The sequence below is a fragment of the Camelus dromedarius genome, chromosome 15 (assembly GCF_036321535.1).
Source record: "Camelus dromedarius isolate mCamDro1 chromosome 15, mCamDro1.pat, whole genome shotgun sequence".
Taxonomy (NCBI): domain Eukaryota; kingdom Metazoa; phylum Chordata; class Mammalia; order Artiodactyla; family Camelidae; genus Camelus; species Camelus dromedarius.
Genome location: NC_087450.1, coordinates 14,636,879 through 14,663,662, shown reverse-complemented (window position 1 = coordinate 14,663,662; position 26,784 = coordinate 14,636,879). Strand labels below are relative to the sequence as shown.

The 26,784-nt window shown below is 43.7% G+C and overlaps 1 protein-coding gene across 1 annotated transcript; it reads left to right on the top strand.

Annotated features, from left to right (window-relative positions):
• Nucleotides 1–26,784, top strand: PLEK (pleckstrin). Its single transcript, XM_010979908.3, has 9 exons — nt 1–159; nt 9,618–9,773; nt 9,996–10,177; nt 11,511–11,602; nt 15,302–15,486; nt 16,846–16,950; nt 22,290–22,373; nt 23,611–23,680; nt 25,095–26,784. The coding sequence occupies exons 1-9, from the start codon at nt 118–120 to the stop codon at nt 25,229–25,231; spliced, it is 1,053 nt and encodes a 350-aa protein (XP_010978210.2). The 5' UTR covers nt 1–117; the 3' UTR covers nt 25,232–26,784.

Below are 26,784 nucleotides of genomic sequence, written 5' to 3'. Positions count from 1 at the left end.
GTGAAAGGGCTGTGGCTCTAGAAAAGCCACCGACATCGGCCCCAGCTCTCAGAGGAGGGCGAGCTTCTGGGACGCCGTGTCTGAGACGGGACCCGGCCGTCTGTTTGTCCATCCGACATGGAGCCGAAGCGGATCAGGGAGGGCTACCTTGTGAAGAAGGTAAGCGAGGTGCCACCTACAGGGGCGTCCCTGGAGGGAGGGTTGGGGACGATTGGGGTCCAGCTTGGCGCTCACTGCCCGCTGAACCTGTTGGGCTGAAACAGGAGCGCATCGCAGCACGTAGAGTGTGAGGTTGGCTGGGAGAAGCCAGCACGTGTTCCACTGCTTTTTGGTTCTTAAAGGTGAACTAATCCAGCTCAGGTGCCAGTACAGCTTGATTTTGTGCGGCTGAGAATTCCAGGCGGCAGGGTCTGGAAGGTGAGGTCCTAGGCAACGTCCCCCATGACTTAGAGCATCCTTTGTAAGAGTCACGCAGGTATGTTATGCTCCAAGACTCAGACTGGTCTGCTAGAGCGGTTACTCCGCGAGACCATTCATTCGCGATTTAAATTCCCCTCCGCCTCTTTTTATTTTATGGAGAGGAGGAAGAAGAAAATGATAAAAGATGAGCTAACATAGTGATACAGTAATTGTATCTTCTTTATCTTTTCTTTATTGGACTGAAATCTCTTCATTCACAGTTCGTAGTCAATTTGTACTGTGTGCCGTTGAGATGGCAGGTAGAGGTACCCTGTTGAAGATTAGAAAACAGACATGCGTTTACTCGTAATCGCTGAGTCTCACTGGCGTGGCATCAGGAAATTGAATTTTGGTAGCACTGCTGGTTTTTCTCCTGACGCCCAGTGAATGTGGTGTCGCTGTGAGACTCACACCAGGGTAGGTTCACATGCCGCTTGTTGGCATCCTGTGGACAACACCTATGTGAACACGTACCCTCACACTGACCCACGTGATGAGCTCAGGGTGTCAGAACTGAGCTAAATTCAGTCCGTTCCTGCAGAGGTTCAGCTTTTTAATTAACTAAGAGTGTCATGGGGCTCTGTTTCAGGCCATTCATGGTTTAACATTTTAGCCTGAATGTCCTACATATGAGGGGGTGAAACAGCACGTATGGCTGCTTGAGTCTGTGTTGATTTACATCTGGAAGGGACCATGGACCGTCTGACCTCATTCCCTCATTTCCAGTAGAGTTAGCTGAGACCCAGAAGCTGGGGGACTGCTCGAGGTCACAAGGCTGTGACCGAGTTGGAACGAGAAACGGACTCCTCAACTCCTGGCACTGAGTCCTGTTGGTACACTGGGATTTCCTTAAAGTAAATTCAGTCTAGGTCAGGGTTTGTAATGTGTCTATGGCTGTGAGAGTTACAGGCAGATGCCGGAGAATAAGTGAGCCCTCAGCTGGTGTTCTCTCTAACTGGCTATATTTTGAAACATTCTTTGGAAAAGACACATGTATACACAGAGATGTATGCAGATTCTTTGCAATAGACATTCATACTTTCTTTGAAAACCAGTAATAATAAATTTTGACATTTCTTCCCTGATCGCTTAGGCTAGTATCCTGAGAAGAGTAGGTGGATGGAAATATTTTCTGCAAAGGTTGCAAAGGTTTTTTTTTCCCCTCAAAAAAAAAAAAAATCCCCAAACAACTTAAGCATCTTATAATGCAAATTGTTGTTGCTAAGTTTGTATACTCATATTTTAAACTCTATAAATTACAAAGAAATTGGAGTCTAAATCTCTAGTAAGTGAGTCTGCCCACTAGAACATGAGGATGGAAGAGTTAGGGTTGTCAAGTGTATGGACTTAAATTAAGAAACAGTTTTTAATTAGTGAGAGTAATTCTCTCAGCTTATGTCCTGTGAATGTCAGTTTAGAAAATGCACCTAGGGAAAAACATATCGAAATTTCATACTGATTTTTCCACAATTTACATTTCCCATAATTTGCATGTCTACAATTTACATCTTTCATAGTTTCTGCATTTCTCTCTGGGACTTTTTGAACACTGGTTGCTATCATATATTAAGGTCCACTAATTTGTTATTTTAAAGAAATGTTTGCTGTAGAAATATTTCCTCTGTCCAAAAAAAAAAAAAAAAAAAAAAAAGAGAAATATTTCCTCTGTCAGCTCCAGAACTACACCTGAAGCCAGAATTTCCCAGTAAGATGTTAAAGTTTTTAACTTATTTAGATGTCGCACTTATTTCAGCTTCTTCCAGGTTAAAAAGTATATGTCAGGACCCTAGCACACAGTAGGTGCCACATAAGTGACAATGATTATTGGTATCAGGGGTGCTGTACACGTCAGTAGGTTGGGAGTCCCCTTCTAGATGCTGATGGGCATATGTCCTGCTTCCTGGGTTGTTTGCCAAGCTAATAGTGAAGAAGGAGCTTGGAGATCTTTCTAACGAGGCTGTGAGATGCCTGGACTGTGGGAATTGATGCTAAACCATAATGGACAATGATATATAAATCTGCCTCCCGGTCACCTTTTCTTCTTAAGCAGTTTAAGATACCTCGAGGGTAATAAAGAATATCTTTCTCCTTATTTTTGTTTTATGAAATATTCTTTTTATTGAAGATAAAGCTATTTGAGGTGGAAAAATACATTAGAATACACTGGTGCAAGCGTTTTGTCAAGTCAGAAATCTTGGGGTCAGCGGTCAATGGCACGGACTATAAAATGTTTCTGCTTTTCTTCTGTGCAAGATAACCATCCACAGTTCACAGTTCAGGTTTCCTTCTTTGCCTCCTGCCTAAGATCTTTAAATAAAGATGATGGTTAAGAGCAGGAGGGGAAAATACATGATTTGGTCATTTTATAGCTTTTTCATTTTAAACAAGATCCAGATTTCCTTGCCTCAAAGTCTTGCCATTTTGACAAAAAAAAAAAAAAAAAAAAAAAAAAAAAAAGTACATAGAGCTTAACATGTAGCAGTTAGCCATTGTATTAACTTCACTTCGTTCAATCTTAACCACCCTGTGCCATTGTATCTTTATTCCCATCTTACAGATGGGAAAACTGAGGCTCAGAGAGAATATGTGACTTGCCCACAGTTCAACAGCTGTAACAGGATGACCTGGGATTCAAACCCAGTCATTCTGAAAGGTGAGCTCCCCAAGCCAGCAGAAGGGCGGTTGGATGAAGTTTGCAGAGCCAGAGTGGGGCCTGGACAAACTGCACTGTGGGCAAGGCTGAGGGTTGTGACCTTGTCAACTTTCCTTTCTCTCTGATAAGGGGATTACTTCCAGCCAGTCAACATAAACATACATTGGAGGTTCTTGAAAACATACTACTGATTTGGATATGTTGATACTCAGAGCTTAAAAACAGAGAGAGGGGCAGGTTCCATGCAAGCAGTCACCTAGACTCTACCAAGTCACATCCCAAACCAGCCTCATTCCGAGAGGTTTACGGGGCCAACCGGCATTTCTGCCACAACCAATCCAGCAAGCACGTTGAGTGGCAGGGCTGCTCCAAGGAGTGTATTAGGGATCTCGGTGGCCGGTGAGGCTGGGAGAAAGCACAGGGATTGGGGTGGTGAGAAAGCGAAGGACAGGGATCTTGGCCAACAAATAAAAAGGCTGCAAAAAGCTGATGCAGAAGATGGAAAGCCTGGGGGGAAACAGAGAGCAGGACTCAGGGGTCCCGGCCCAGCAATTCTGCCACATGGCACCTGTCTTCTGGACACAATGAAATAATAATGCGCCTCGATTTACACCCACTGTTCACTGTCATCACTGATTCACCATCAATGTACGTGGTTCTTGCCCCGCAGCAGGGGCAAATCTGAGCATTTAATGCGTCAGTGCATTTAAAAACTCATGACAACCCTATAAAGTGGGTACAACAATTATCCTCACTTTACAGATAATGAAGTGAGGTACAGAGACGCAAAGGGCCTTGCCTGAGGTCACACAGCTATTAAGTGGCAGAGCTGGACTGGAACCCGCCAGCGTGGCCCCAGTTTCACAAAGAGCCGTGCCTAATCACATTGCACGTGGCCTTCATGGGCTCTCATTGAGGGGACTGTCTTTTCCAAAGCACTGTTGTTGTGATGGGTGGTACCCAGGAGAACCGAACACCAGGATGACTTCACAGCATCGCCTGCAAAACTGTGTCATTCTGTCTGTGTGTGTGGGTACCGTATTTTGAGCACCGACTGCAAGCTGGGCATAGAGATAGGCCCTCTAAGTGTATTATCTCATTTAGTCTTTATGACTATGGGAACTGTATTAGTTTTATTTTACAAATGAAAAGACTAAGGTTTGGAAAAACTAAGGAACTTGCCTAAGGCCACACAGGCCCGAAGAGGCAAAGTTGAGATTTGAACCCAAATCCCTAAAACTCCAGACATCATGCTGGTAAGCACTCTGTGCCATTTCTCCATTGCTTACCTAATATGTTTTTATTGAGGAATTGTCCAAACCGGAAGAGTTTATAGTGAACAGATTCATTTCCTCGTCTTCCAAGTATTTAAACAGGCCCCCGATGGCCATTTCTTGAGGCTGTTACACAGGTGGCGTCATGGATCACGTGGGAAACGTGGATGATGCAATTTACAATGCAGCAGAAATAAGGATCTCATTTCATGCAGCACCAACTTAAAATAACACGTCCCACGAGTGTGGGAGGATGGATGATCATAACTCACGGTTCTGCTTTGCTTTTATATGTAGTTCTAACCATATGTGCGTTCCTTAGAATTCTAGCTGGGAACGTGTGAAAAGGGAAGTTTGGGGCAAAAGAGAAGTGAAGGAAGGTGTCTTCACTTGGTGGGAGGATCCTGGGGGGGTTCGGCACCCCACAACCTAGCTGCCCCTCCCTCAGAGATGAGTCATGGCTTCTTTCTGCGAAGCTGCACACACAAAGGAAGGCTTGTCCCAGTTTGTGTGTTTGTCACACTGGTCTGGAGTCGCTGGTCAAGGGCACTCTCCCCCGGTGGCTTGTGAACCTTTTGACAGCAGAGATGGCTTCTTGTTCATTTTCCTACCCCCTCCCCCAGGCCAGGGTCTGCATGTTGGAGCTGATCTATCATTATTTGTTGTATGAACATATCTCAAAGAAAGAGACTGGCCCAAAAGAGGCTCAGAGAAACCAAAGAATCAGAGCTTCGTATCATAGTAACTTAAAAAAAAAAATTCTAATGGGGTCATTTTTAGCTATTCATGCTAAATGTCCTTGAGGGTTTTTAGGTTTTATTTTGTTTTGTTTTTTTTGCTTGCAGATGAGGCCCAAGGTTTCATATGAGGACAGGGGCGCCTGGAATTAGGAGACTAAAGGAATAATATGGACAGTGGGTGTTTGTAACTGATATGCAGAATCTGAGGAGTGAAAGGAATGTTAGGTATTCTGATAAGTATTGAATCGAACTTCTCCAATGTGGCCTGCATTTCTTTCGCTGACCCATTCCCCAGCATGCTTGGAGACCTCTGGGGTCAGAGAAACTCACTAATTCAACTTTCTTCCTGAAATGATGCAGCAAATTGTTTGAGTTTTTTTTTTCCCCTGAAACTTTCACCTCCTGGGACTTCAAAACAAGCCATGGCAACGTTTCACACCTCTGAACACAGCAGTCATCTGCTCTGCCTGTCCCTTTTTGGGCTAAAACTTACCAGTTCCTTCAATAATTCCCCACCAGAGATGCCATCCTGTCACTCTCTGTTGAACAGGCTCCACTTTATCTGCAGCATCGAGATTCTAGAACATTCTTTAGGTGCACAGAATGACAGGGAAGAGGAAGTATTTATTGAGGGCTTCCTAGGTTCTAGATACTGCCCTAAGCAGCTTTTACATGGATTATTTTATTTAATCTCCCAGTAATCCTAAGAAATAGATAGTAGCATTATTCCCATTTGCCAGGTATAGAAAATGAGGTTTAAAACCTTCCTCAAGGTCACATTGCTGGAATGTGGTAGAGCTGGGGTTTGGGCCATCCAGCTCCAGGGCCCATGGTCACCCACTGGTTATGCTCCGTTTAGAGTCAGAGCATTACTTTCTTCCATTTAGAGTCCATGTTCCTATTTATATAGCCCATGAGTGACGTTAGTTTTTTGACAGCCCACTTTAAACTGCTGACTCATAGAGCTTCTTATTTTCTCCCCCTCCCATACCCATTTCCCCAAATCTTCGCCTAAATATTTTATAAATCTTTTTTATAAAACTTATGAAAGAGTATGACCTTACCTTATTTAATTTGCATTTCTTTGAATGCTATTGAAGATGACTATTGTTCTGTTTGTTAAACCCAGCTATTTCTTCTTTTGAGAATTGCCTCTTTCTATTGTTTGCCCACCTAAAAAAAATTGAGAGGGTTTGTATATTTCTTACAAATATATTTAATCTATAAATATATTTTTAAACTTGTGATTCTCAAGAGTTTGAAAAGTATATTAAGAATATTAACCTTTAATTATACGATAATATATTGTGAATATCCACACATTTTCATTTACTTTTCAGTTGTTCAGGTTTATTTTGTTGTTTTTTGTTTTTTACTGTACAGAAATTCAGTTTTTTAATATGGTCAAACAGCTTGTCCTTTAAGATTTCTTCTTTTGGTGTCAGGCAATGTTCACGCACTAAACTATACCCTTTCCATGAGTATGTACAGTGACTCATTTGGAAACTTTAAATCTGACTCAACATCTAAAACCTGCCCCTTCTGACTGTAATTGTATAGGTTTTGACTTATAATGAAAGAAAGAAGACATATGCTATATATATATATATATATATATATATAAAACCTTTTGAATATGTATGTATATATGTATAATATAAAATGTATCTATTATATATAATCATATTATGATGTGATTTATGACTTAGATATGTTTTATGATTATATATATACACACACATACATATATGAGATTATATATATATATATATAAAATACATAATTATAGCTATGTAGATAGATAGACATGCAGCTAAGTGGCCTAAAAATTGATTTAGATTCCAGAATTACTCACAGTTACATGAGAATCAAAAGGAAGATGGCATCTAAGGGGAAGTGGAAAGAACACACAATTGGGAAGACCTGGATTTTAATCCCAGTTCCACATCACCTGGCCTGGTGTACTAGCCTCAGTCACTTAACTGGTCCCCAGCTTTCTTACTGGTATGATGAGGGTGTTGGTGGTTGCCTGTCAATGCCTTTCTAGCACGGGCACTCGGTGATCGCACTTCCGGGTTGCTCTCGGGTGAACATCAAGAGGGTTAAGGATGGAGATGGGTAGATATAGGGGCAGCAGAGGGGAGATGCTGTCGGGTTACTCTAGTGGGAAGCTAGCGGGTGCAGTGATGGTTGAGAGGAGAGAGATGACCCATCATTCCATCACCAAAACCTAACTAACCACTGCCAAGAAAGTTCCCCTTTATGAGCTACTCAATTTCTCTTGTACTGAGAATCAGCCTCCTCAATGTGCATAATGGCCCTGAATCCCAAATGACACATCCTTCTCCGACTGAGCCAGACCCTGAGGCTACATTTGAATTAGGAAAGCACAGACTCACTTTGAACTGTTGGCTCCGTAGAAGGTTTATTTTAATTGTCCTCAGAAGGAGGGCACTGCTGGCTAACCTCTTCCAATTTATCCCAATTCCAAGGTCAAAATCCCTGAGTGACTATGGCAATTATAAATCTTTGATAGGTCTGAGGTGGAATATAGAATTTTAAATTTGAAAGGCATTTTAACAGTCATTTAGTCCAACTTTTTACACCTAAATATATCTGCGAATATATCTTTTATTACTTTCCAGTATTTAAATTTTTATTAGACTTACCTACATATTACCCTAAAAGCGCATCCCAAATTTTAATATGTAGTAGTTTCATGTGTTGTTCATGTATTTATTAATTTTTCTCAATTATTTTGAAAAATTTCAAACCCACAGAGAAATGGAAAAAAATAGTAAGACTACTTATATACATTTTCCCTGTATTTATCAACTGTTAACACATGGATACATTTGCCTTATCTCTCCCTATCTCTATATTTTTCTTTCTTTTTTTTTTTGGAGTTTGAGGCAGAGTATTTTAAAATAAATATATGTACATATTTTTATGCTGAGATATCTGAGAATAAGGTTCACCCCTCATGCCTAAATTCATCAAGATATATCTTCTAAGAATTAGAACATTCTCTACTGTTTTCCAAATTGGATGTACCCGTTTGCATTCCTGCCAGTCACGTATGGAAGTTCCAGTTACCATCCTTGCCAAGTCTTGCTTTCCTCAATCTTTTAAGTTTTTAGATTCTCTAGTGAGTGGGGAAAGGTATTTCATTGTGGTTTTAATCTGCATTTCCCCAATGAATAATGATGTTGAACACCTTTTCAGAGCCTTTTTGGATATCCTCTTTAATGAAATGCCTCTTCCAGTCTTTCGCTGTTTTAAAGAACAGATTGTATTTTTTCTTATTGATTTGCGGGAGCTCTTTATTTTCTGAATTTCTCTCAGATAGACATTTGATTGAAATTATTTCATGTGTTGGCATAATGTCTGACCTTGCCCATTTTTCTAAAAATGGAAATAACCCACTGTTGGCATGGATAGTTATTCCATTTGTATAGAAAAGAGATAGTGTGTTTTAATTTAAAAAAAATTTTTTTTAGTAGCTAAGAGAAAGGAAACGCTTGGACAAGCAAAATGACAGTCCCACGAGTATTTATCTTCTTTGTGTAAATAGTCTTCCTTTTGGGCAACTGGACCTTTATATAGAGGCTCTTTGTATTTTCAGATAAGCTTCAGGATCTTCTGGGAACTGGCTGATAATTCTATTTTGTAGTAGTCATGACAGTGTGACATCGTGGATTCAAAGAGGAGAAGGAAAGAACCCTATTCTCTTCCTCTTCCAAAGCCCTCTCAAAGTATAGACAAGAAAGAGACTTGTCTACTCCTTCCTTGATGTGGTCAGAATGGTTATCTGTTGCTAAAGGAGGAGTTGGCATTAACCCAAACTGAAAATTAATTAAGTAAGGATTTTCCTAAAGGCCACGTTGACACGATGACATCACTCCAGCATTCTGCAAGTGTTTTTCATACCTCTTACACAAGGCTGTATTCTCAGTTTCTTCCTGACATTTGTATTCAGATAAAATCTGATTAGAGCAAAGGATGGAAGTAACTGCAGCTAGCCACGTGTGGCCTCCACACCCATGGTGGACATTATTGATGGTGGACATTGTTGATGGTGGACACTAGCTACTGATGGTGGCCCTTTTCCAGAAAGTCCAACTTCAGGCATTAGCTACTATTCAGTCTGAGTTGGCACTTGAGGGAGAACCTATTTGAACTGAAGGCAATGGGTAGGGTTGGGGACAGAAAATAAGCTACAGAATGTCAGCCTGAAATGCACAAGGAGAGTTCCCTTGGTAACGGCCCATGAGATGTGTATACATTGCATCCTAAATCTATTTGTTTTAAGTTCCAACAGAATGTCATTCCCTTCATCCCTTGAAGGCTTCTCTTCTAGCAGCCTGGTCACACAAATGTGGGTCACCTGCGTCCACGCTGGCCAAAGCTCGGCTATTCACCAAGTCCTGTGCCATCCATAGAAGAGCTTTAGAAAACATTGTTACTCAGCTCTTTTCATTTTCATGACAGGGGAGCGTGTTCAACACCTGGAAAGCCATGTGGGTTGTGTTGTTAGAAGATGGAATTGAATTCTATAAGAAGAAAAGTGACAACAGCCCCAAAGGAATGATTCCCCTGAAAGGAAGCACTCTGACGAGCCCTTGCCAGGACTTTGGCAAAAGGATGGTGAGTTGATGTCCCAACGAACACCTTGAGCCCATGCAGAGCCTACACAAGAGTGATGCTCCCTGGGCCGGTCCCTCTCCCCACCACTTACCTCCACCCTGGCCATTTGGGTCTCTCTTGGCCGAGCATGTCCAGAATGTGGTTGACTCAACTGCCGTGCTTCCTAAGGCAGCTCGGCGCCTTGAAAGGAGTCAGTCCTAATGGGATGTCTTTTGATTTCAGTTTGTGTTTAAGATCACTACGACCAAACAGCAGGACCACTTCTTCCAGGCAGCCTTCCTGGAGGAGAGAGATGCCTGGGTTCGGGACATCAAGAAGGCCATTAAATGCATTGAAGGAGGCCAGAAGTTTGCTAGGAGATCCACCAGGAGGTCCATTCGACTGCCAGAAACCATTGACTTAGGGTGAATTTCTGTGTTTGCTTCCCTTCACCCCCTCTCCTCCCATCCGCTTGAGGAAATGTCACAACATATCCCACTCTAAACCTTGCCTTAGTCACCTCGGAAGGCTGTATCCACCCTTCCCCATCCTTAGTGCTGTTGCTTGATGTACTAAGATGTTTATCTGAGTATGGAGGAGAGATCATGTCTTCTCCAAGTCCCAGCAGCTGAGGATTGGAGGCTAATGGAGATTAAATACCCTCATTTTGAATAATCTTGGCAGAGATAAAGGGGAGGGGGGGCGGAGAGAGAGACAGAGAGAGGTGAGAGAGGGAGAGAGAGACAGAAACAGAGACAGTAAGAGAAAATGCATCATTCCATTTATGAAGTAGCCATAATAAGTTCATCTTAAAAGACAGCTTCAGGATCTATAGGTAGGAAAAGTCAGGAGCTATGTGTCCAGGTAGGGAAGGTTTCAAGTTCAAGTTCATGTATTCAGCAAGGGTGAACACCCATCCTGGGCAGAAGCCATTTGTGCCCTGACCTAGTTTAATGGCCTCTGATGATAACTGGCCTGGAATTGCAGGTGATAAGTTGTTGCCTCAAAGTTGTTATCACATGAGCCCCTTTCCCTAGGAGTCTCTTTACTTTTTGCTAGTTTTTGCTTTTATGGGGAACATACCCTGAAACAGGAGCCATGCCAGGAGGAATTCCATGTTGGCTACTTAAAGTGTCCAACCAGAACTCTGTTTACATAATGTGGGAGGCGGGGAGTCCCTAGAAGGGGACTGAAGAAAGCTCTCTGCAAGCTTAACACAGGACTGGGCAGGTCACAGGAGTTTGATGAAGTTTGTGCATCGAGCTTGGCGAGAATGAGCACTTTCTCTCATCAAGGATGCTTTTTGGTAAAGACCCAAGAGGAGGCACCTACTCTGGGTGGGGTGGTCAAGTGACCACATTCTGTTTTGTTGCTTGAAGTGTCCTCTTGAAGGACACTTAAGGAACTGGCACATGAGGACTGAGGGACCTTAAAGATCAAGAATATGTATAGAAAATCGGCTGGAGAACCTTTAATGCTTGGCGCCTAACTGGGACAACTCCCCATCTCAGGCACTAGGCGTTAAATCAACAGAGTTGAATGAATTTGAGACATTAAGTAGCTTCCTAGTACATTTTGCTGAATGCTGTGCAGGCCACAGATGTGTGCAGGTATGAACTCTACCCTTTAACTACTTATGATCTAGTGGAGAGATTAGGCTCAGGGGTCACCTGGGGAGGGGAAACCTTGTGCTCACACCTGGAGCGGACTGGCCGTTCTGGAATGTTCCTGCTTATCCATCTGTTTTTGTCTGTGCAGTGCCTTGTATTTGTCCATGAAAGACACCGAGAAAGGGGTGAAAGAATTGAACCTGGAGAAAGACAAGAAGATTTTTAATCACTGCTTCACGGGTAAACGGCCCTGCGGCGTGAACGGGGGCGGCTGGGGCAGGCAGTGTGGGGTTCTTGCTTGGCCTCAGGGGTGGGTGGGGGACGTGGAGTGTGGTCGGAGGGTGGGGTCATGGAACACAGACAGGTGAACATGATAATTGAACTTCCTTAGCATGGAAAGAGAAAGAAAGGTAGGGAAAAAAAAAAAGAAAAAACTTGGTTGTTCAAGATAAAATTTCTGAAGTTCCAGCTGCATCAGTCAAAGAGTCATTCCCCCTCCCGCCCCAATAAATGACGGTACATTGAAATAGACACAGGGTTGAATAAGATGATAACGCAGGCATCAAGATACACACTGTAAGGTCTAAGTGACAATGTTAGGGATGTCTGAGGCTGCACAGGGTCAGGCATGATGTGCTGTGAGTTTAGGTAGGTGATGTAGGGTTTACAGACATGTTCTTTGGAGCCAGACTGCCTTGGTTCAAATCCCATCTCTGCAACTTACTAGCTGTAAAACCACAGGCCAATAACTTAGGCTTTCTGTGCTTCACTCTCCTTGTCTATCAAATGGGGACAATCATAGTGCACCTACTTTAAAGCTTGCTGTAACTGTAATGTGCTTAGAACAGTGCCTGGCACAAGCTACGTACTATGTGGTGCAAGTTCTCAGTATGGTTATTATGATTAAGAAGTCACATGTCTGCACAGACGATCAATTCTGTGAGGTCAGGAAAGAGAGAGAACTCAGGGGTAGTCGAGATGCGTAAAGGTGGTGCCTAAATTTTACCTTGAAAGATGGGTAGAATTTCACTTAGTATTTGTGGGAAGGAATTCTGATCAGGAGGCTGAGCAGAGGATGGTGAGGACAAAGTTATGGGGCTGGGATTTCTACAATATTCATTATGGAAAGAAAATGACCAGCCTGGTAGGGTTGAAAGTTCAGTAGGGGTGAAAATGGGACATACAGTTCGGGACCAGGTTGTCAGACGTCAGACATGGCTGACCTATGGTGATAGGAGAGGTCAAGGGAGGAATACTCTGAGAAGATGCAACAGACACAGAACCCGAAGGGATGCCCAATCAACAGGTAATTCACCAAAATGGTAGAAGTCAAGCTCAGGAAAGTGGCGGGATACAGGGTGTGACCTGGACAGAGCAGGGTGGTATCCCAGGGGAATTCACCCTCAGCCAAGGCAGCAGCCCATTAACATCGGAGAACTCAGGGCTGAGATTTGGGATCAGGATACCATGCTGTGGACCGTGCAAGGGAAACCAACAAGAGCACACAGGGCCCAAACTCTAGCAGGACTGAGGCCACCAAGACAGAGCCTCTGGAAAAGGAAACAAGGGGGAGGCTCTGCTGTCGATCTGGGCACAAGGTCCAGGTGAGTCTTACTTCCCATGAAACCTGTTACTGAGTCCTGAGTGTTGGACTTGAACTTCTTAAGTCCTTTCCATTGAAGGTCAGAGTGGGCTCTAGAAATTCAGGTGGAGTTGAGCTTTGGTGTAGGAGTCAGGCCATCTCAGCAGAGAGACAAATTTGTGGCAGAGACTGGGACTCAGGCATGTGAAGGAGGACCTTGAGTGTCAGGTGACAGGGAGACTAGACTGAACTTGTCTTTCAAGCTGCCAGCACGCCCAGCTGAACAAATATGGAATGTAGGGTTAGAACACTTAAGTGACGGTCCATTGCAGGTGTAACTCAGGCCAAAGATCACAAACCCTCTGAGTCTTGATTTTCTCATTCTTGACGGAGACATATAATTCCTGCCCTACGTCCTTTACAGGGCCACCACAAGGATTTAAAGCTGAACTGCAGTATAATTAGTTTATCCTTCTAGAGAAAGGACAGTGGGCAAAGCCTTTCATATATGAAATTCATGGAAGGTGCACTCGTCAGCCCCTTTCATCCTTGTTTCAAGGATGGCTTACCCTACTGCTCTTGCTTTGAAGACCTGGGACCTGTTATGTTGTCTCCCTGGTTGGCTACATTTGTGCAGAATATTTGTAATACAAAGCTTCATTGTAGCCTGCTAACAATCCAGTTGATGGGTCAATGTCCTTTTATTCTCCTTGCACTCCTCTCTGATTGAATGACTTCTCAAGGCTCCTGCTAGCCCCTGCAAAGATGTGACATTTAGTGCAAGGGATGTCACCCATTTTTAACTTAGGACATAAACACGTACGAGCATGTTGTTTTCTGCTTAAAAACTTGCAATGGCTCCCCACTGCCAAATTTCTCAATGTGCCATCAAAGCTCTCCCCCCTCACCCTGTGTCTTCCTCTCTCTCTGGCCTTCTTTTGCCTTCTCTCCACCAACTCCTCCCTCCACCTCCCAGTGGGATGACTTCATTCCTGCGTGTAACTGTTCATGCTGCTGTTGCCTCAGCTCCTGCTGGTTCCTGTCAGCCCCGGCCTGAGTAGGTGCTTGGCAAACATCTACTCAGTGTCACTTCCTCTGTGAATCTTTTCCTGATGAGTTATGCATAGTACCCTTCCCCCTGCCCACCGCCTCCACCCCTTCCTGCAGATTTGACCCAGCAGCCCCACTGCACTGACCCACAACAAAACACCCGTGAACAACACTTAACTTATCCCCCAGATCTACTTTTAGCTTCTCGGGGGGGGGAGCCCCCTCACACTCATGGCAGTACTTAGCACTTAGCAGATGCTCAATAGTTAATGGGATAAATGAGGGGGCTAGTAAAAACGATTTCTTTTTTAAATATATTTTTATTGAAGTATAGTCAGTTTACAGTGTTGTGCCAATTTCTGGTGTACAGCACAGTGCTTCAGTCATATAGGAACATACACATACTCGTTTTCATATTCTTTTTCACCATAAGTTACTACAAGATATTGAATATAGTTCCCTGTGCTATATAGTATGAACTTGTTATTTATCTATTTTATATATGGTAGTCAGTATCTGCAAATCTCAAACTCCCAATTTATCCCTTCCCAGCCCGTTTCCCCTCCCCGGTAACCATGAGTTTGTTTACTATATCTGTCAGTCTATTTCTGTTTTGTAAATAAGTTTGTTTGTCTTTTTTTTTTTTTTTTAAGATTCCACATATAATCTATATCTTGTGGCATTTTTGTTTCTCTTTTTGGCTTTCTTCACTTAGAATGACATTCTTCAGGTCCATCCATGTTGCTGCAAATGGCATTATTTTGTTATTTTTTATGGTACTGCTAACAACTATTTCTTTATGCATGCCTTACTCCTTAAGGAGCATGTAGATGGTTTGTTTGTTTGTTTGTTTGTTTGTTTGTTTGTTTCTTTCTTTCTTTCTCTCTCTCTCTCCCTTTCTTTCTCTCGCTCTTCCTTCTTTCCTTCCTTTGTCTTTCTTTCTTTCTTTCTTTCTTTTTCTTTCTTTCTTTCTTTCTTTCTTTCTTTCTTTCTTTCTTTCTTTCTTTCTTTCTTTCTTTCTTTCTTTCTTCCTTCCTTCCTTCCTTCCTTCCTTCCTTCCTTCCTTCCTTCCTTCCTTTCTTCCTTCCTTTCTTCCTTCCTTCCTTTCTTCCTTCCTTTCTTTCTTCCACATGGTTCCTTTTCTTTCCAGGTATCTATCTCACTGATTCCATTTTTCCTTCTTGGAATAGCAGGGAAGATGAGACAAATCAGATACTTGGGTGCTGTGAAGCTGTCTCCAAGGGTGACTGTCAGTGACTTGTCCTTTGGTTCAGAGAGTTAACCTTCCCTCTGACGGTCCTTTCCAGGTAACTGTGTCATTGACTGGCTACTTTCCAACAAGTCTGTTCGGAATCGCCAAGAAGGCCTCATGATCGCCTCCTCCCTGCTCAACGAAGGGTACCTGCAGCCCGCTGGGGACCTCTCCAAGAACGCTGTGGACGGAATTGCTGAGAACCCTTTCCTCGACAACCCCGACGCCTTCTACTACTTTGTAAGTGAGGGAGCCACCTGTCCACTCCTCCTGGGATGGGGGCTGCCTCGGGCAGGTTCTAGGTTGATTTCAGTTCATATCTGCATTGCAAAAAAAAAAAAAAAAAAAAATAGAGCTTAGCCCTACAGAGTTGTTCCATGTCCTTGACCTGACAGTTGTCCCCTTCTACAATGCCTGTCACATCCATTGAGTCCATTCAGAGGAAAATATTATTTACTTGAACGGTTTTCTTTATTTACTTAAAAGATGCCATATCTATTCTTATTCTAAGCAATAATTCATTTATAAAAATGTATTAGGCCCTAGTGCATGGCAGGCACTCACCAAGACAAAGGGGATACAGTAGTGGAAAAAAAAATAACAGGCAAAAATGAAGGCCCTCTGAGAGCTTCCTTTCTGGAGGGAGGTGTGCAAAATCACAATGTGCTAGCTGTGTGTTTCCACATAGACATTAAAGCACGTGACTCCATACAAAACGTGTCCCTCTGCGCTCCCTCCTCCAGCCCTCTTGCGTCCCGCTGGTGGCACGCTTTACGCAGACTGGGAAACGCGATTTTATAGAATATGCACCTAATCTTGGGTTAACATGAGAAATCCGGCCACAGTGGATCTCTAGGGGAATTTTTGGCAGTTCTGATTCTATTTGAGGTCAGAGCACAAAAGTAAGGAAGCTACTTACAAAACTGAAGTGAATGTCCCTAAGAGAGTTTCACTTCACTTTGGGGGAAGTTCCCCGGTCAGAATTTCTTTTTTTCAGAATTTTGATCTGGTTATTTCTGACTATTTAAATGTGGGATTCTAAAAACACCCAGCACAGCGACTCCTCTTCCTCTGTGCAGTTCATTGCTCTCTTCGAGTTGAGCAAGTCCCAGTCCCCTCCTGCCCTCAGAAGAGGCGGCCAGGCACATGATCTTGGTCGTGTCAGAGTGAAGGAGCTGAGGGGCCGAGGTCGTCCCAGAGACTGGGCTGTGCAGTGTCGTACAAGCTAGCCAGCTTCTGCTCTCACAGTTGTGGCCATGAGGTCCCAAGAGAAGGAAGGCTTTGAAGGAAGATAAGTGCTGAGCTGGACTTTAAGTAAGGCTCGGAGACCAAGAAAATGAAAGGATATTGACAAGATTGCGCTGGAATGGAGACAAGAGAGCCTCTAACAGCAAGAAACAAGCCTCTAGAAATATGAAAAGAGGGGAGGGGAAGCGAACTACCCAAAGACAACTGTCAAATTGTGGTTGGGGTATGAACCACAGAGGGAAGGAGAAGGCACCTGCCCCAGTGCCTGGAGGGGAGGGAGAGGTGCAGCTTGTTTAAAGAGCCATGTGTCTAAGACTGGGAAAGTAAACTTGCTGTTTGGTTTCCCAATAGCCAGACAGTGGGTTCTTCTGTGAAGAGAATTCCAGTGATGATGATGTGATTCTAAAAGAAGAATTCAGAGGGGTCATTATCAAGCAGGGATGTTTACTCAAACAGGTGAGTGACACCATTGTTTCCTTCTAGCCTTTCTCCTTTCCCAGGTCCCTTTTGTTTCTAAATTACCAGACGGTATTTTGTTTGGCCAATAGTCAACCAGAAAATGAAACTCACTGAGTGAAAACGAGACACATAGCTAAGGAGGTGATCACCACGGCATCAGGTCAGGAGAACAGAGGCAGGCAAGGCGGGGAGCACCTCTCGATACAGGGAAACACCTCTTTTATCAATTCATGGGAAAATACATGTTTCAGTGAAAATGCTGACCTTTTCACGAGCTGGAGGATATCAACTGGTGAAGAGATGCCATCCAAAAGATGGAGATGTTTCATAGTAAAAGTGTTTCCACCAGCCTAGCCCTACTTCACAAAGTAACCAGGAAACAAGCCACATCCAAAAGAGGAACACCATAAACCGCTGACAGCCAGGAAGTACCATTCCAGACTGTGGGAAGGTCATGGTGAGACCAAATTCAGGCCAACTATGCAAGAGCAGCAGCCGACAAAGGTCAAATCCAGCCAGAAGGCATGGATTCAGTCCTGGGGGGGAGTCATCACTAGGTATCCACGGGTACCAGCCACTGTTGGTCTGGCAGGCAGGGGCTGGGGTGAGCTGAAGAGCTCTGTAAGTTACCAGGCACCAACGCACAGGATGCCAAGAGACAAGACAACACAAGGGCTGGGGCTGAGTGAGGAAGCTGGGGCCAGCTCCTTGCAGAGGAAGAAGTAACAGGGGAACACGGGGATTTTCAGGGTGAAACAGCTGCTGCTTGCATATGTTGTCATAGAAGCCAAAGCTGCTTTCTAAGGCCAAGGTCTTGCTTCGTGGCTGTGCTGTGCGTGGTCATAAAGGCACTGCTCAGTATACAACAGAGAGAGTCTGGTTGCTGTTAGGAGATTTCTGTGCATTGTCTAAAGGTCCCATGGGACTGAGAGATTTGACTTGTCATACGACTCTGAACTTCCAGGGTGAAGAGGGAAGACCCAAGGTTGAGCATGTACTTGCATTTAAAAAGGAGGACTTGGGGTTAATTGAGATTAAGTATAGATACGGGGCGGTGGGGCATTAGGGCGGAAAACTTACCGTAATATCAGGTATTTTGAGAGAACAGTGTCCTAAGAAACAATCCTGCAAGGGTTTAGAAGAATTCACAGACTATTCTAATAACTCTTATGACAAGGTGCCCACCGACTAAATTAAAGGCCAAGCAACTATGATGAGTTTGCCCATCACGTGCTTCCTCTTCGGCTCTGGCAGACGTTCCAATGTTCCTAGCTCTTTGACTACAGGTGCTGAAAGGTGGCTGTTAAGGCAGAAGTAACTTGGGAGGGCATTGCATCTTTTCCTTATTTTGTTGATTCCATCTATAATTCTAGATTGGTATCTGCTATTAGTGACTTTGCTTGATGCTCTGACAAGGCTTAGGTTAGGGTAGAACCCTGAGAAAACTGAACATGAAGGTTGAAAAGGGGGTAGACAAAGTCCAGGCTGGACTGGAGTCACGTCTGGGCAAAGGACCTAATGGAGATGCTGATGGTCAAAAGTCGGATGAGGTAATGGGTGTGAGTGTGGGTTGAGGATAATGGGGGCTAGAAGCAGGCGTACTTCCTTTTTATCCTTTGCCTTCCCTTGCGTGGCCTTTGACGGGCACAGTTTAGCCTTACCTAGCCCATTGGTGCATATTTTAATCCAAGCAGGGTCTGTTAAAATTGCATCCCAGGCCAGTTAAATCGGTCTCTGGATTTTACGGATCCCGAAGAGATTCTGATGTCTGGTCAAGGCTAAGAACCACAGAGTTAACCTTTTTCTTAAATGTTAATTTATCCTGTTATCAAAATACCACTCTGTAAATTGTCATGTTTATAAGCCTCCTTTTAACACGAGGAAAACGGAAATCTTTGTGTATTGAGGAATTTTGTTCTTTTTCAATTTTCTCCCCCCTGATTTTGCAGGGAGGGAAAGGGAACAAAAACCTCTTTGACTTGAATTGACAGCCCCCTTTAATGTTTCCCATCTCTTATCTCAGTGGTTTATAACTCTGGTTCATATCAGAATCACCCAAGAAATTTTCAAAAATCTCCTTTTTAAGTACCACAAAACTAAAGCACCTCGTGTCTACTGCTGGGAGTCAGCCAGGGTTAACCCGTGTAGAAAGCTCATCTCAAAAAAGGACACCTGTGCTCCATGCCTCACAGGTGGGAAGCAGCTGCATCCAACTGGAGGTCAGTCCCCGCTCTCTCCACTAGTTCTCCCCACTCCTCCCATCCCAGAGGAAATAATTCTATTTGGGGCTGTAGCAAGTTTGAGGATGAATGATATTGGGTTATAGTCAATATAATTATTTTTTTCTGTAATTCATTCTGCTATGATGCTGAATGAAATATCTAGTTCCTCTACCACGTGTACTTTCTCTGATGAGGAGGGACACTGTGTTATGTGTGTTTTTCTTGTATCTGCTGCAGAGTTCGGCATCCTTGGTGGGTCTGTAATAGGCAGTAAACATTTGTCGAGTGAATTGAATTGAATATATGTACAGTTGTTTCTCAGTATCTGCAGGGCATTGGTTCCAGGACCTGCCACGGATACTGAAATCTGTGGATGCTCAAGTCCCTTACAGAAAATGGCGTCGTGCATAGATGACTTGACAATTCTGGAAAACCCCAAGCATGTGTGCATTCCTTAAAATGCCTCAGGAAATACTCAATGAAAGATAGCTCTTCAGTGCATCACTTTGTGATGCCAGTGAGGGCTTAAAGGTGATATGGCGGTTGGCCAGGGTCGGCTGATTTCACATCCACCAGTCCTTTCCTCTTCCATTGACACATGAGAACTTGATATTCACCTAGTGATTGCATAAAAGAACACAATTTGTGTGTCAGTAGATCAGGAGGAAATGGGGTGGGGCAGAAACCTTAGTGTCCTCATCCTATGGGCGACATCAGCTAAGGCAAAGAGCAGAAACTCATAATAAGAATTTTAGAAGTTGATGCTTTACAGAAGCCATTCTGGATATGATATTGCAGCTAGAAATATTCTCTGTTCTCCCATATGACTCTGTAGGGTTCCTGGTTCTACCCTTCAGGCAAGTAAAAGGTTCTTTGGAGATGAGCTCCTTGACCAAATGCTCTGCCAAATAACTTAGATCCATTCTTTTTTTTTAATTTTTAAAATTTTTATTGAAGTTTAGTTACTCTACAATGTTTTATTAGTTTCAGGTATACAACACAGTGATTCTTTAATGTACACACGCATATATATATTCTTTTTCATATTCTTTTTTCCTATAGGTTATTACCATTGAATATAGCTCCCTGTGCTATACAGTAGGATCTTGTTGTTTATCATTTTATATATAGTAGTTTCTACTGCTAATCCCAAACTCTAAATTTATCTCTCCCCACCCACCTTCCCCTTTGGTAACTGTGGGTTATGTGGTAACTCTGTCTGTGAGTCTTTTTCTGTTTGGTAAAAGTTCATTTGTCTTTGTCTGATTTATTTCACTTGGTATAATCTCTAGGTCCATCCATGTTGCTGCAAATGGCATTATTTTATTCTTTTTTATGGCTGAGTAGTATTCTATTGTGTGTGTGTGTGTGTGTGTGTGTGTGTGTGTATCATTTGTCTGTCAATAGACATTGAGGTTGCTTCCATGTCTTGACGATTGTAAATAGTGCTGCTATGAACATGGGGTGCATGCATCTTTTCGAATTAGAATTTTCTTCTTTTCTGGATATATGCTGAGGAGTGGGATTGCTGGATCATAGAGTAAATCTATTTTTAGTTTTTTAAGGAGCTTCCGTATTGTTTTCCATAGTGGTTGCACCAAGTTACATTCCTACCAAGAGTGACGGAGAACTTACACCCATTCTTTTTTTAAGATTAATTAATTTTGTTTTTAATTGAAGTACAGTCAATTACAGTGTGTCAATTTCTGATTAGATCTATTCTTGAAAGCTCTTTTTAAGTTCCTCTGACCTGGCATTAGGAAGGAGAGAGTTTGCTAAAATCACAAACATTTCATTGCTTTCTCTACAAGCACAATGAAGACTTTTGGAAAATTTGTGTATGTGTGTCTCTCAATGAGTGTTGCTTCAGACTTAACAAATAATCTTCAGATTGGCAAGATAGAAATTACATATTTTCTAATCTAATTTTGGGGGCTTCTGGGTTATTTAAGCCTTTTGAATTTACTGTGGGAAATCATAGAATCAGGTTTAACATAACATTTTTAAAAAACTGCTATAAGCTAGTTAAAATAACTGGGCAATTCAAAGCAATTACAAACAGATGTGAGGTGGCTCCCTTGTGCTGGGCACAGTGCTGGGTATCGGAGGAACAAAGATACATAAGACACAGATCTTGCCTGAAGACCCACAGTATAGACAATGTCGTGTTTCATTCTACGGGGAAGGGCCACGTCCTGTTCTCTTTCATTATGTCTGTCACAACCACTGTGGCTTCCCATTTCCATTGTTGCATTCTATTGTTAGTCCCGAATAATTTTATGCTGAGATTGTTGCAATCATTTCTTAACAACCTCCTTTCTATCTTCTTATCTTTCCCCCTGGCTTATCTTTAACTTAGCCAGCTGGTCCATCCTGTAGGTTGTCCCCCATGTTAATCTTCGTAAAAATGTCCTTGTAACCTTTTCGCTTCCAACTCAAAAGCCATCAGTGACAACAGCCCCCATGTTTTGTTTCTCCTAAGTCTCTTCCCACTTTTCCAGCCTTGCCTCTGCTGTTCCTCATGAACCTTGCCTTCTAGCCTGACTGGTCTGACTCGTCAGCATCTGAATGTCCTTGTTTATTCCCACTGCTGCTTTTTTCTTGTCGATGGTCTGTCTCCCCACTCACCTCTTTCTCTCCCATCCTGTGTGTCCCATGTGGGTAGGTGGGGCTCTTCTTGACATCCCAAACCCACCCACTTCATTTAAATCCTTTGAAACCCATTATCTGCACACATGATTTGATTTGGACTTTTGCTATTTTATATTTCCACACAGCTTATAAACTCTTTGAAGATCAGAGCCATGTCTTAAATCTCTTTATAGCCCCCACATTATCTAACATAGTAAATTGTACAGGTGACTAGCTTCTATCAGGCTCAAGCCGTGAGACGATCTTAGAAATCATTTAATCCGTAATTTAACAACATTCAAATTGTTCACTGGCTCCAGTGCTGTCTCTGACAAAGACCTGGGCTGTGGTCTGGTTTCTCCTGAAGTTAGTATTTCATTCTTTTTCTTTTTTCAATTCAACGAAACTTATTTGTAGGTACTCTGAGTACAGAGTAATGCTGAAAACTCATCATTCCTTTTTCTGTGTTGATCCTGGACACAGGGGCATAGGAGGAAGAACTGGAAAGTGAGGAAGTTCGTTCTGAGAGAAGACCCTGCGTACCTACACTACTACGACCCTGCTGGGGTGAGATGCTGTGGGCGATAACTCTGTTCCCCCAGAAGCTTCCGCTGCATCTGTTCACTGGGCTCCCCAGCCCTCTTTCTGCTCTGTTGACAGTCCTTCCCTCTTCACCCACTCCCTTCTTTTCCTCCCACCCTCCTCTACCTTTTCTTACCCCCTCTTATTTCAGAGATCTGAGATCTTTGGCTTGGAGGCCAGCAGAACCTCAGGGAGGGAAGAAGATGTCACTCTATAATCATTTATTTGGTCAACTCAACATAATTTTTAACATACATATATATTTTTTCAGATTCTTTTCCATTATACATTATTAAAAGAAACTGAATATAATTCTCTGTGCTAAACAATAAGTCTTATTGCTTATCTATTTTATGTGCAATAATGTGTGTCTTTAATCTCAAACTCCTTATTTATCCCTCCCCTGCCTTTTCCCTCCGTGGTAACCATAGTTTGTTTTCTGTGTCTGTGGTCTGTTTTTGGTTTGTAGATAAGATTTGTATCATTTTTTTTTAGATTCCACATATAAGCAATATCATATGATATTCATCTTTCTCTGACTTACTTCACTCAGTATGATAATCTCTAGGCCCATCCATGTTGCTGCAAATGGCAATATTTCATTCTTTTTTAACATAATTTTTTTTGTTTGCTCCATTTGGATATTTTCAGAGGAACTCAACCAGTCCAACACTTGGATTTGGTTTAAGACACAAAAAAGTGGTAATTCCTCTTCTAGGCCAACTTGGATGAGACCATTGCTTGAGTCCAGCCTTTTGGGCTGTTGATTATTCAGAAGAGGGCTTTTCCCAGTAAAATGAAGCCCGTGGGTCTGAGCTGGGTCCTCAGCCTCTGCTTGCAGTGCAGGCTCTTTGATTCCCTCCCGTGATGTTTTACTGTGACGTCAGTTGCGTGGGGCCAAGGGGCTCTGGAAACACACGGCTCTCCTCTCACAGGACGTGGTGATTCAGCCTTACCACCTCCCCTGCCCCTTTTCTCCAGATCTGAAGCATAGACTGACTTGTGTCTCCTTATCCAGCTTCCACCCCGCCTGCCCTGTCCCCCAGGGGAAGTGGCTAGTGGAGAATCCGGAAGGGATTTCCTTTTGTCTCCTTCTGCTCTTATCTATTTGAGAGCCCTCGGTCTATCCCAGAGTGAGTCTGTGTGGCTTTGCACCAGCAGGACAAGGTATACCCATTCATTGTACTTTGGAACCATGCTGAAGGACTCCTCTCTCCTCCAGGGGGAAGATCCCTTGGGAGCGATTCACTTGAGAGGCTGTGTGGTGACCTCCGTGGAGAGCAACCCAGATGGTAAGAATGACTTTTTGTGGGAGGGAGGTGTGTCTACGCAGGCTCCCTCCCCACACCTGGTCGTTCTGAGCCGACAGCACTCCCTCCCTCCCTTGCTGACTCAGGCATGAATGAATTTACTGTCTGAAAACTTTGGAGAGACCCAGACTCCTTGTCTCCCAACTGCTGCCCTGGATCTCTGGGCCCCAGGGAGCTGGAGTGGTTGTGCGGGCACCTCTGGATGAATCCTTGAGCAATGCTGAGTCCATCATCTCAGAGCCAGCTTAGATGGAGAGACTTGTTACCTGTGGACGCCTGTGACTGAGCCCTGGCAGTCCTTCAAAGGGCCTTTATGTATCCAGACCAGGACCCCCCCCCCCCAACAAAAGGGACGTTTGTGCAGTTAGGCAGCGTAGGGGGTGGGAAGTACTCCTGGGTTCTAGTTAGAGCTATGCTAGTTAGTTAGTGGTATGACCTTGGGTGAGTTCCTTAACTCCTCTGGGTTTTAGTTCCTCCTCTGAGAGTGATGGAGTCTTACCAGATGACCTCTGGGTCCTGATCATAAGTCTGTGATTCAGTGATGGAGTAACCATGTCAGTGTAGACTTGACTTCTCAGGTGCAGGGATGAGTGTGTCAGTGGGAGGAGGTGGTTCAGACATCTGGACCCTGGCTTTGCCTTGTCATTTGGGGTTTGTGATGTTATAGAGGTTGACAGGGAAACACCACAGCTGCAAACCCCAAGAGTTTTACTATGCCCTGATCCGCCCACCCCCTTCTCCCTGAAGAGTTATCTTTGGTGTCAGGGTGGGTAGAGTGCTGTTTTTTGATCTGGGATGGGTGTTTTAAGTCTTGTCACAATATTGGCCAGTTTGCTGCCTTCTGATCTTTCAGCAGAGACTCTCACTTAGCCCTCGATAAACAAACAAACAAACAAACAAACAACAACCAGTTCAGGTTATACTGGTGGGACTGGTAGTGTACCTGTTTTTTTGATTGTTTGTTTCTTGTTTCACTTTTTTTTAAAAACTCTGTAAAGGTAAGCCCTTGGTTTATATTATGAGCAGAGGAAAGGTATTCACTACACACTGTTGTAAGATACTCATTAAACAGCATTTGTACACAAAAGTGAGAATTTTAGTTTGCTTATAAACTATAAAAGAAAACGCTTCTCCTTGAGTGTTTTACTTATTTCTTAAACACACACACACACACACACATACACAATCATGCTTTGTACCTGTCTATATAAATACTATATATAAAATCATGCAATGAACATATATGATCGCACAATGATGGTAAGTTTGAAAGGCACGTATTTAATTTTCTTAGAACACTCAAAAAAATGGGGATTTCATTACTTGCAGAAGGGGGGTGGGCTAGGTGGCCTTTTGGGTACCCATGTGCACGGTCATTCACTTTCTGTCTCGCCAGGCAAGAAGAATGAAGAAGAGAACCTCTTTGAGATCATCACGGCTGATGAAATTCACTATCTCTTGCAAGCGGCCACCCCCAAGGAGCGTACCGAGTGGATCAAAGCCATCCAGGTGGCCTCCCGGACCAGGAAGTGAGGATGCATCTGCAGCTCGACACCCCCATCCCAAGGGGACCACACGGATAAGCTTGGTCCAGGACCTGCGGCCACTTCTAGGATAGATCAATGAGAAAGGGCCCAGGGGTGGGACATTGTCATCCCTGGGGGTCCTGAATGTTACTAACCACATGCCACGTGATGTTCACCTGCACCAACCACATTGCTCACTGAAGGCTCTCGGCCACTCTCCACGTCGCCCAAGCAGATGTGACAAGCTGTGCGGCCTGGGGACATCGCTTACTCTGCCCAGGTCTCAGGTTCCTCCTCTGGAAAACAAAGGAGATGGACTAGGAGAGCCCTGAGGTCCTCCCTAGCACCAGAACCCAAAGCCCTGTGCTTCTAATACCCATGGCAGTGCAGCCGGAGTCCCTCCGTGACCCAGTCTTGGTCTTCAGAACCTGAAACAACTCCTCCCTTTAAGCTGTTTGCCCATCTATCCTAAGAGCATGAGGTACAAACCTCTTTGGTTCCCTTTGGCTGCCTTTCCTTGCTCTTGGCCACAAGATCATGTTTCAGCTCAGTGAAGAAGAACTCTCTTCTTCCTTCTTTGCCCTACCCAGAAACTCCCTGAAAGCCAGTCCCTCAGGGGTGGCTTCTAGCTTGAAGCCTTGTGACTATAGCCTGGAAAGTTTTGTCTTCTGAGACGGGGACTGGTGGAAACCAGAAGTAGCCAAGGGTGCCAGTCAGGAACGTTCCATGCCTACTGGAGGCTGGTCTGACAAGCGGCTGTCTTTGTCCCTTTCCAGAGCATTGCTCTGTCATGTATTCTGATTAGGAGTGGGAACCCCAAGTCTGCAAGACTCTGTTTCATTCTAGCGTTTACAGAAAAAAGCAGTCAGGTGGGTTTTCCCTACGGAGTCTCTCCATGGGTGAGGGGGCTGGGCCGACGTGTCCCCCCAGCTCCAGCAGGTGGGAGGGGCTGGATCACAGGCCAGCTGATTGGATGATGGGTTTATACAAAGACAGCACTGAAAGGACTTAATGCGTGGAGGTGGCCGTCACACTGTGCCGTGCCTTCAGTTCTCCAGTTAACGATATTGTGGGCGTGCCTGAGCTTTAAACCCAAACTGTCCCAGCTCCTGCTTGGCCTCCGAGGGGCCTCACGAGCCCATTATCAACCAGAGGGATCTGATCTACACTCAAACTGTGTACCTGTTTCCAATTTTTGACCCTGTCCACTAGTGATTCGAATCCAGACTTGAGAAAGAAACCAGGTATGAGCGTGAAGGTGTATTTTCCAACTTCAGATTTTTAATTCGACGGACCTAGTGAGGAAAAGAAAGTAGAAACCTCTCCCTGACTTTGTTGGCTCCTGCCTTTCCCTCCCCCAATCACATACAGCGTCCTTGAGGCTGTTCCTACTCCCAGGTTGTTTTCTCAGTGGCTGAGAGGTAAAAGACTACCTTTTCCCTGATTCTTTAGTGACCTGTCTTAGAACGTGCACAGTAGTTTGCCTACATACAAGGTTAAAAGTATTTATTAACATAGAGCCCACTTTATGTTTTGAAATAAATCTTACCGTGTATGGTG

Bases quoted from the DNA above. Each gene is read 5' to 3' on its own strand.
- PLEK (XM_010979908.3), top strand. From the start codon at position 118: ATGGAGCCGAAGCGGATCAGGGAGGGCTACCTTGTGAAGAAG. The intron at 160-9,617 runs GTAAGCGAGGTG...TTTTCATGACAG, and splicing joins AGGGCTACCTTGTGAAGAAG to GGGAGCGTGTTCAACACCTG. The intron at 16,951-22,289 runs GTGAGTGACACC...TCCTGGACACAG, and splicing joins AGGGATGTTTACTCAAACAG to GGGCATAGGAGGAAGAACTG.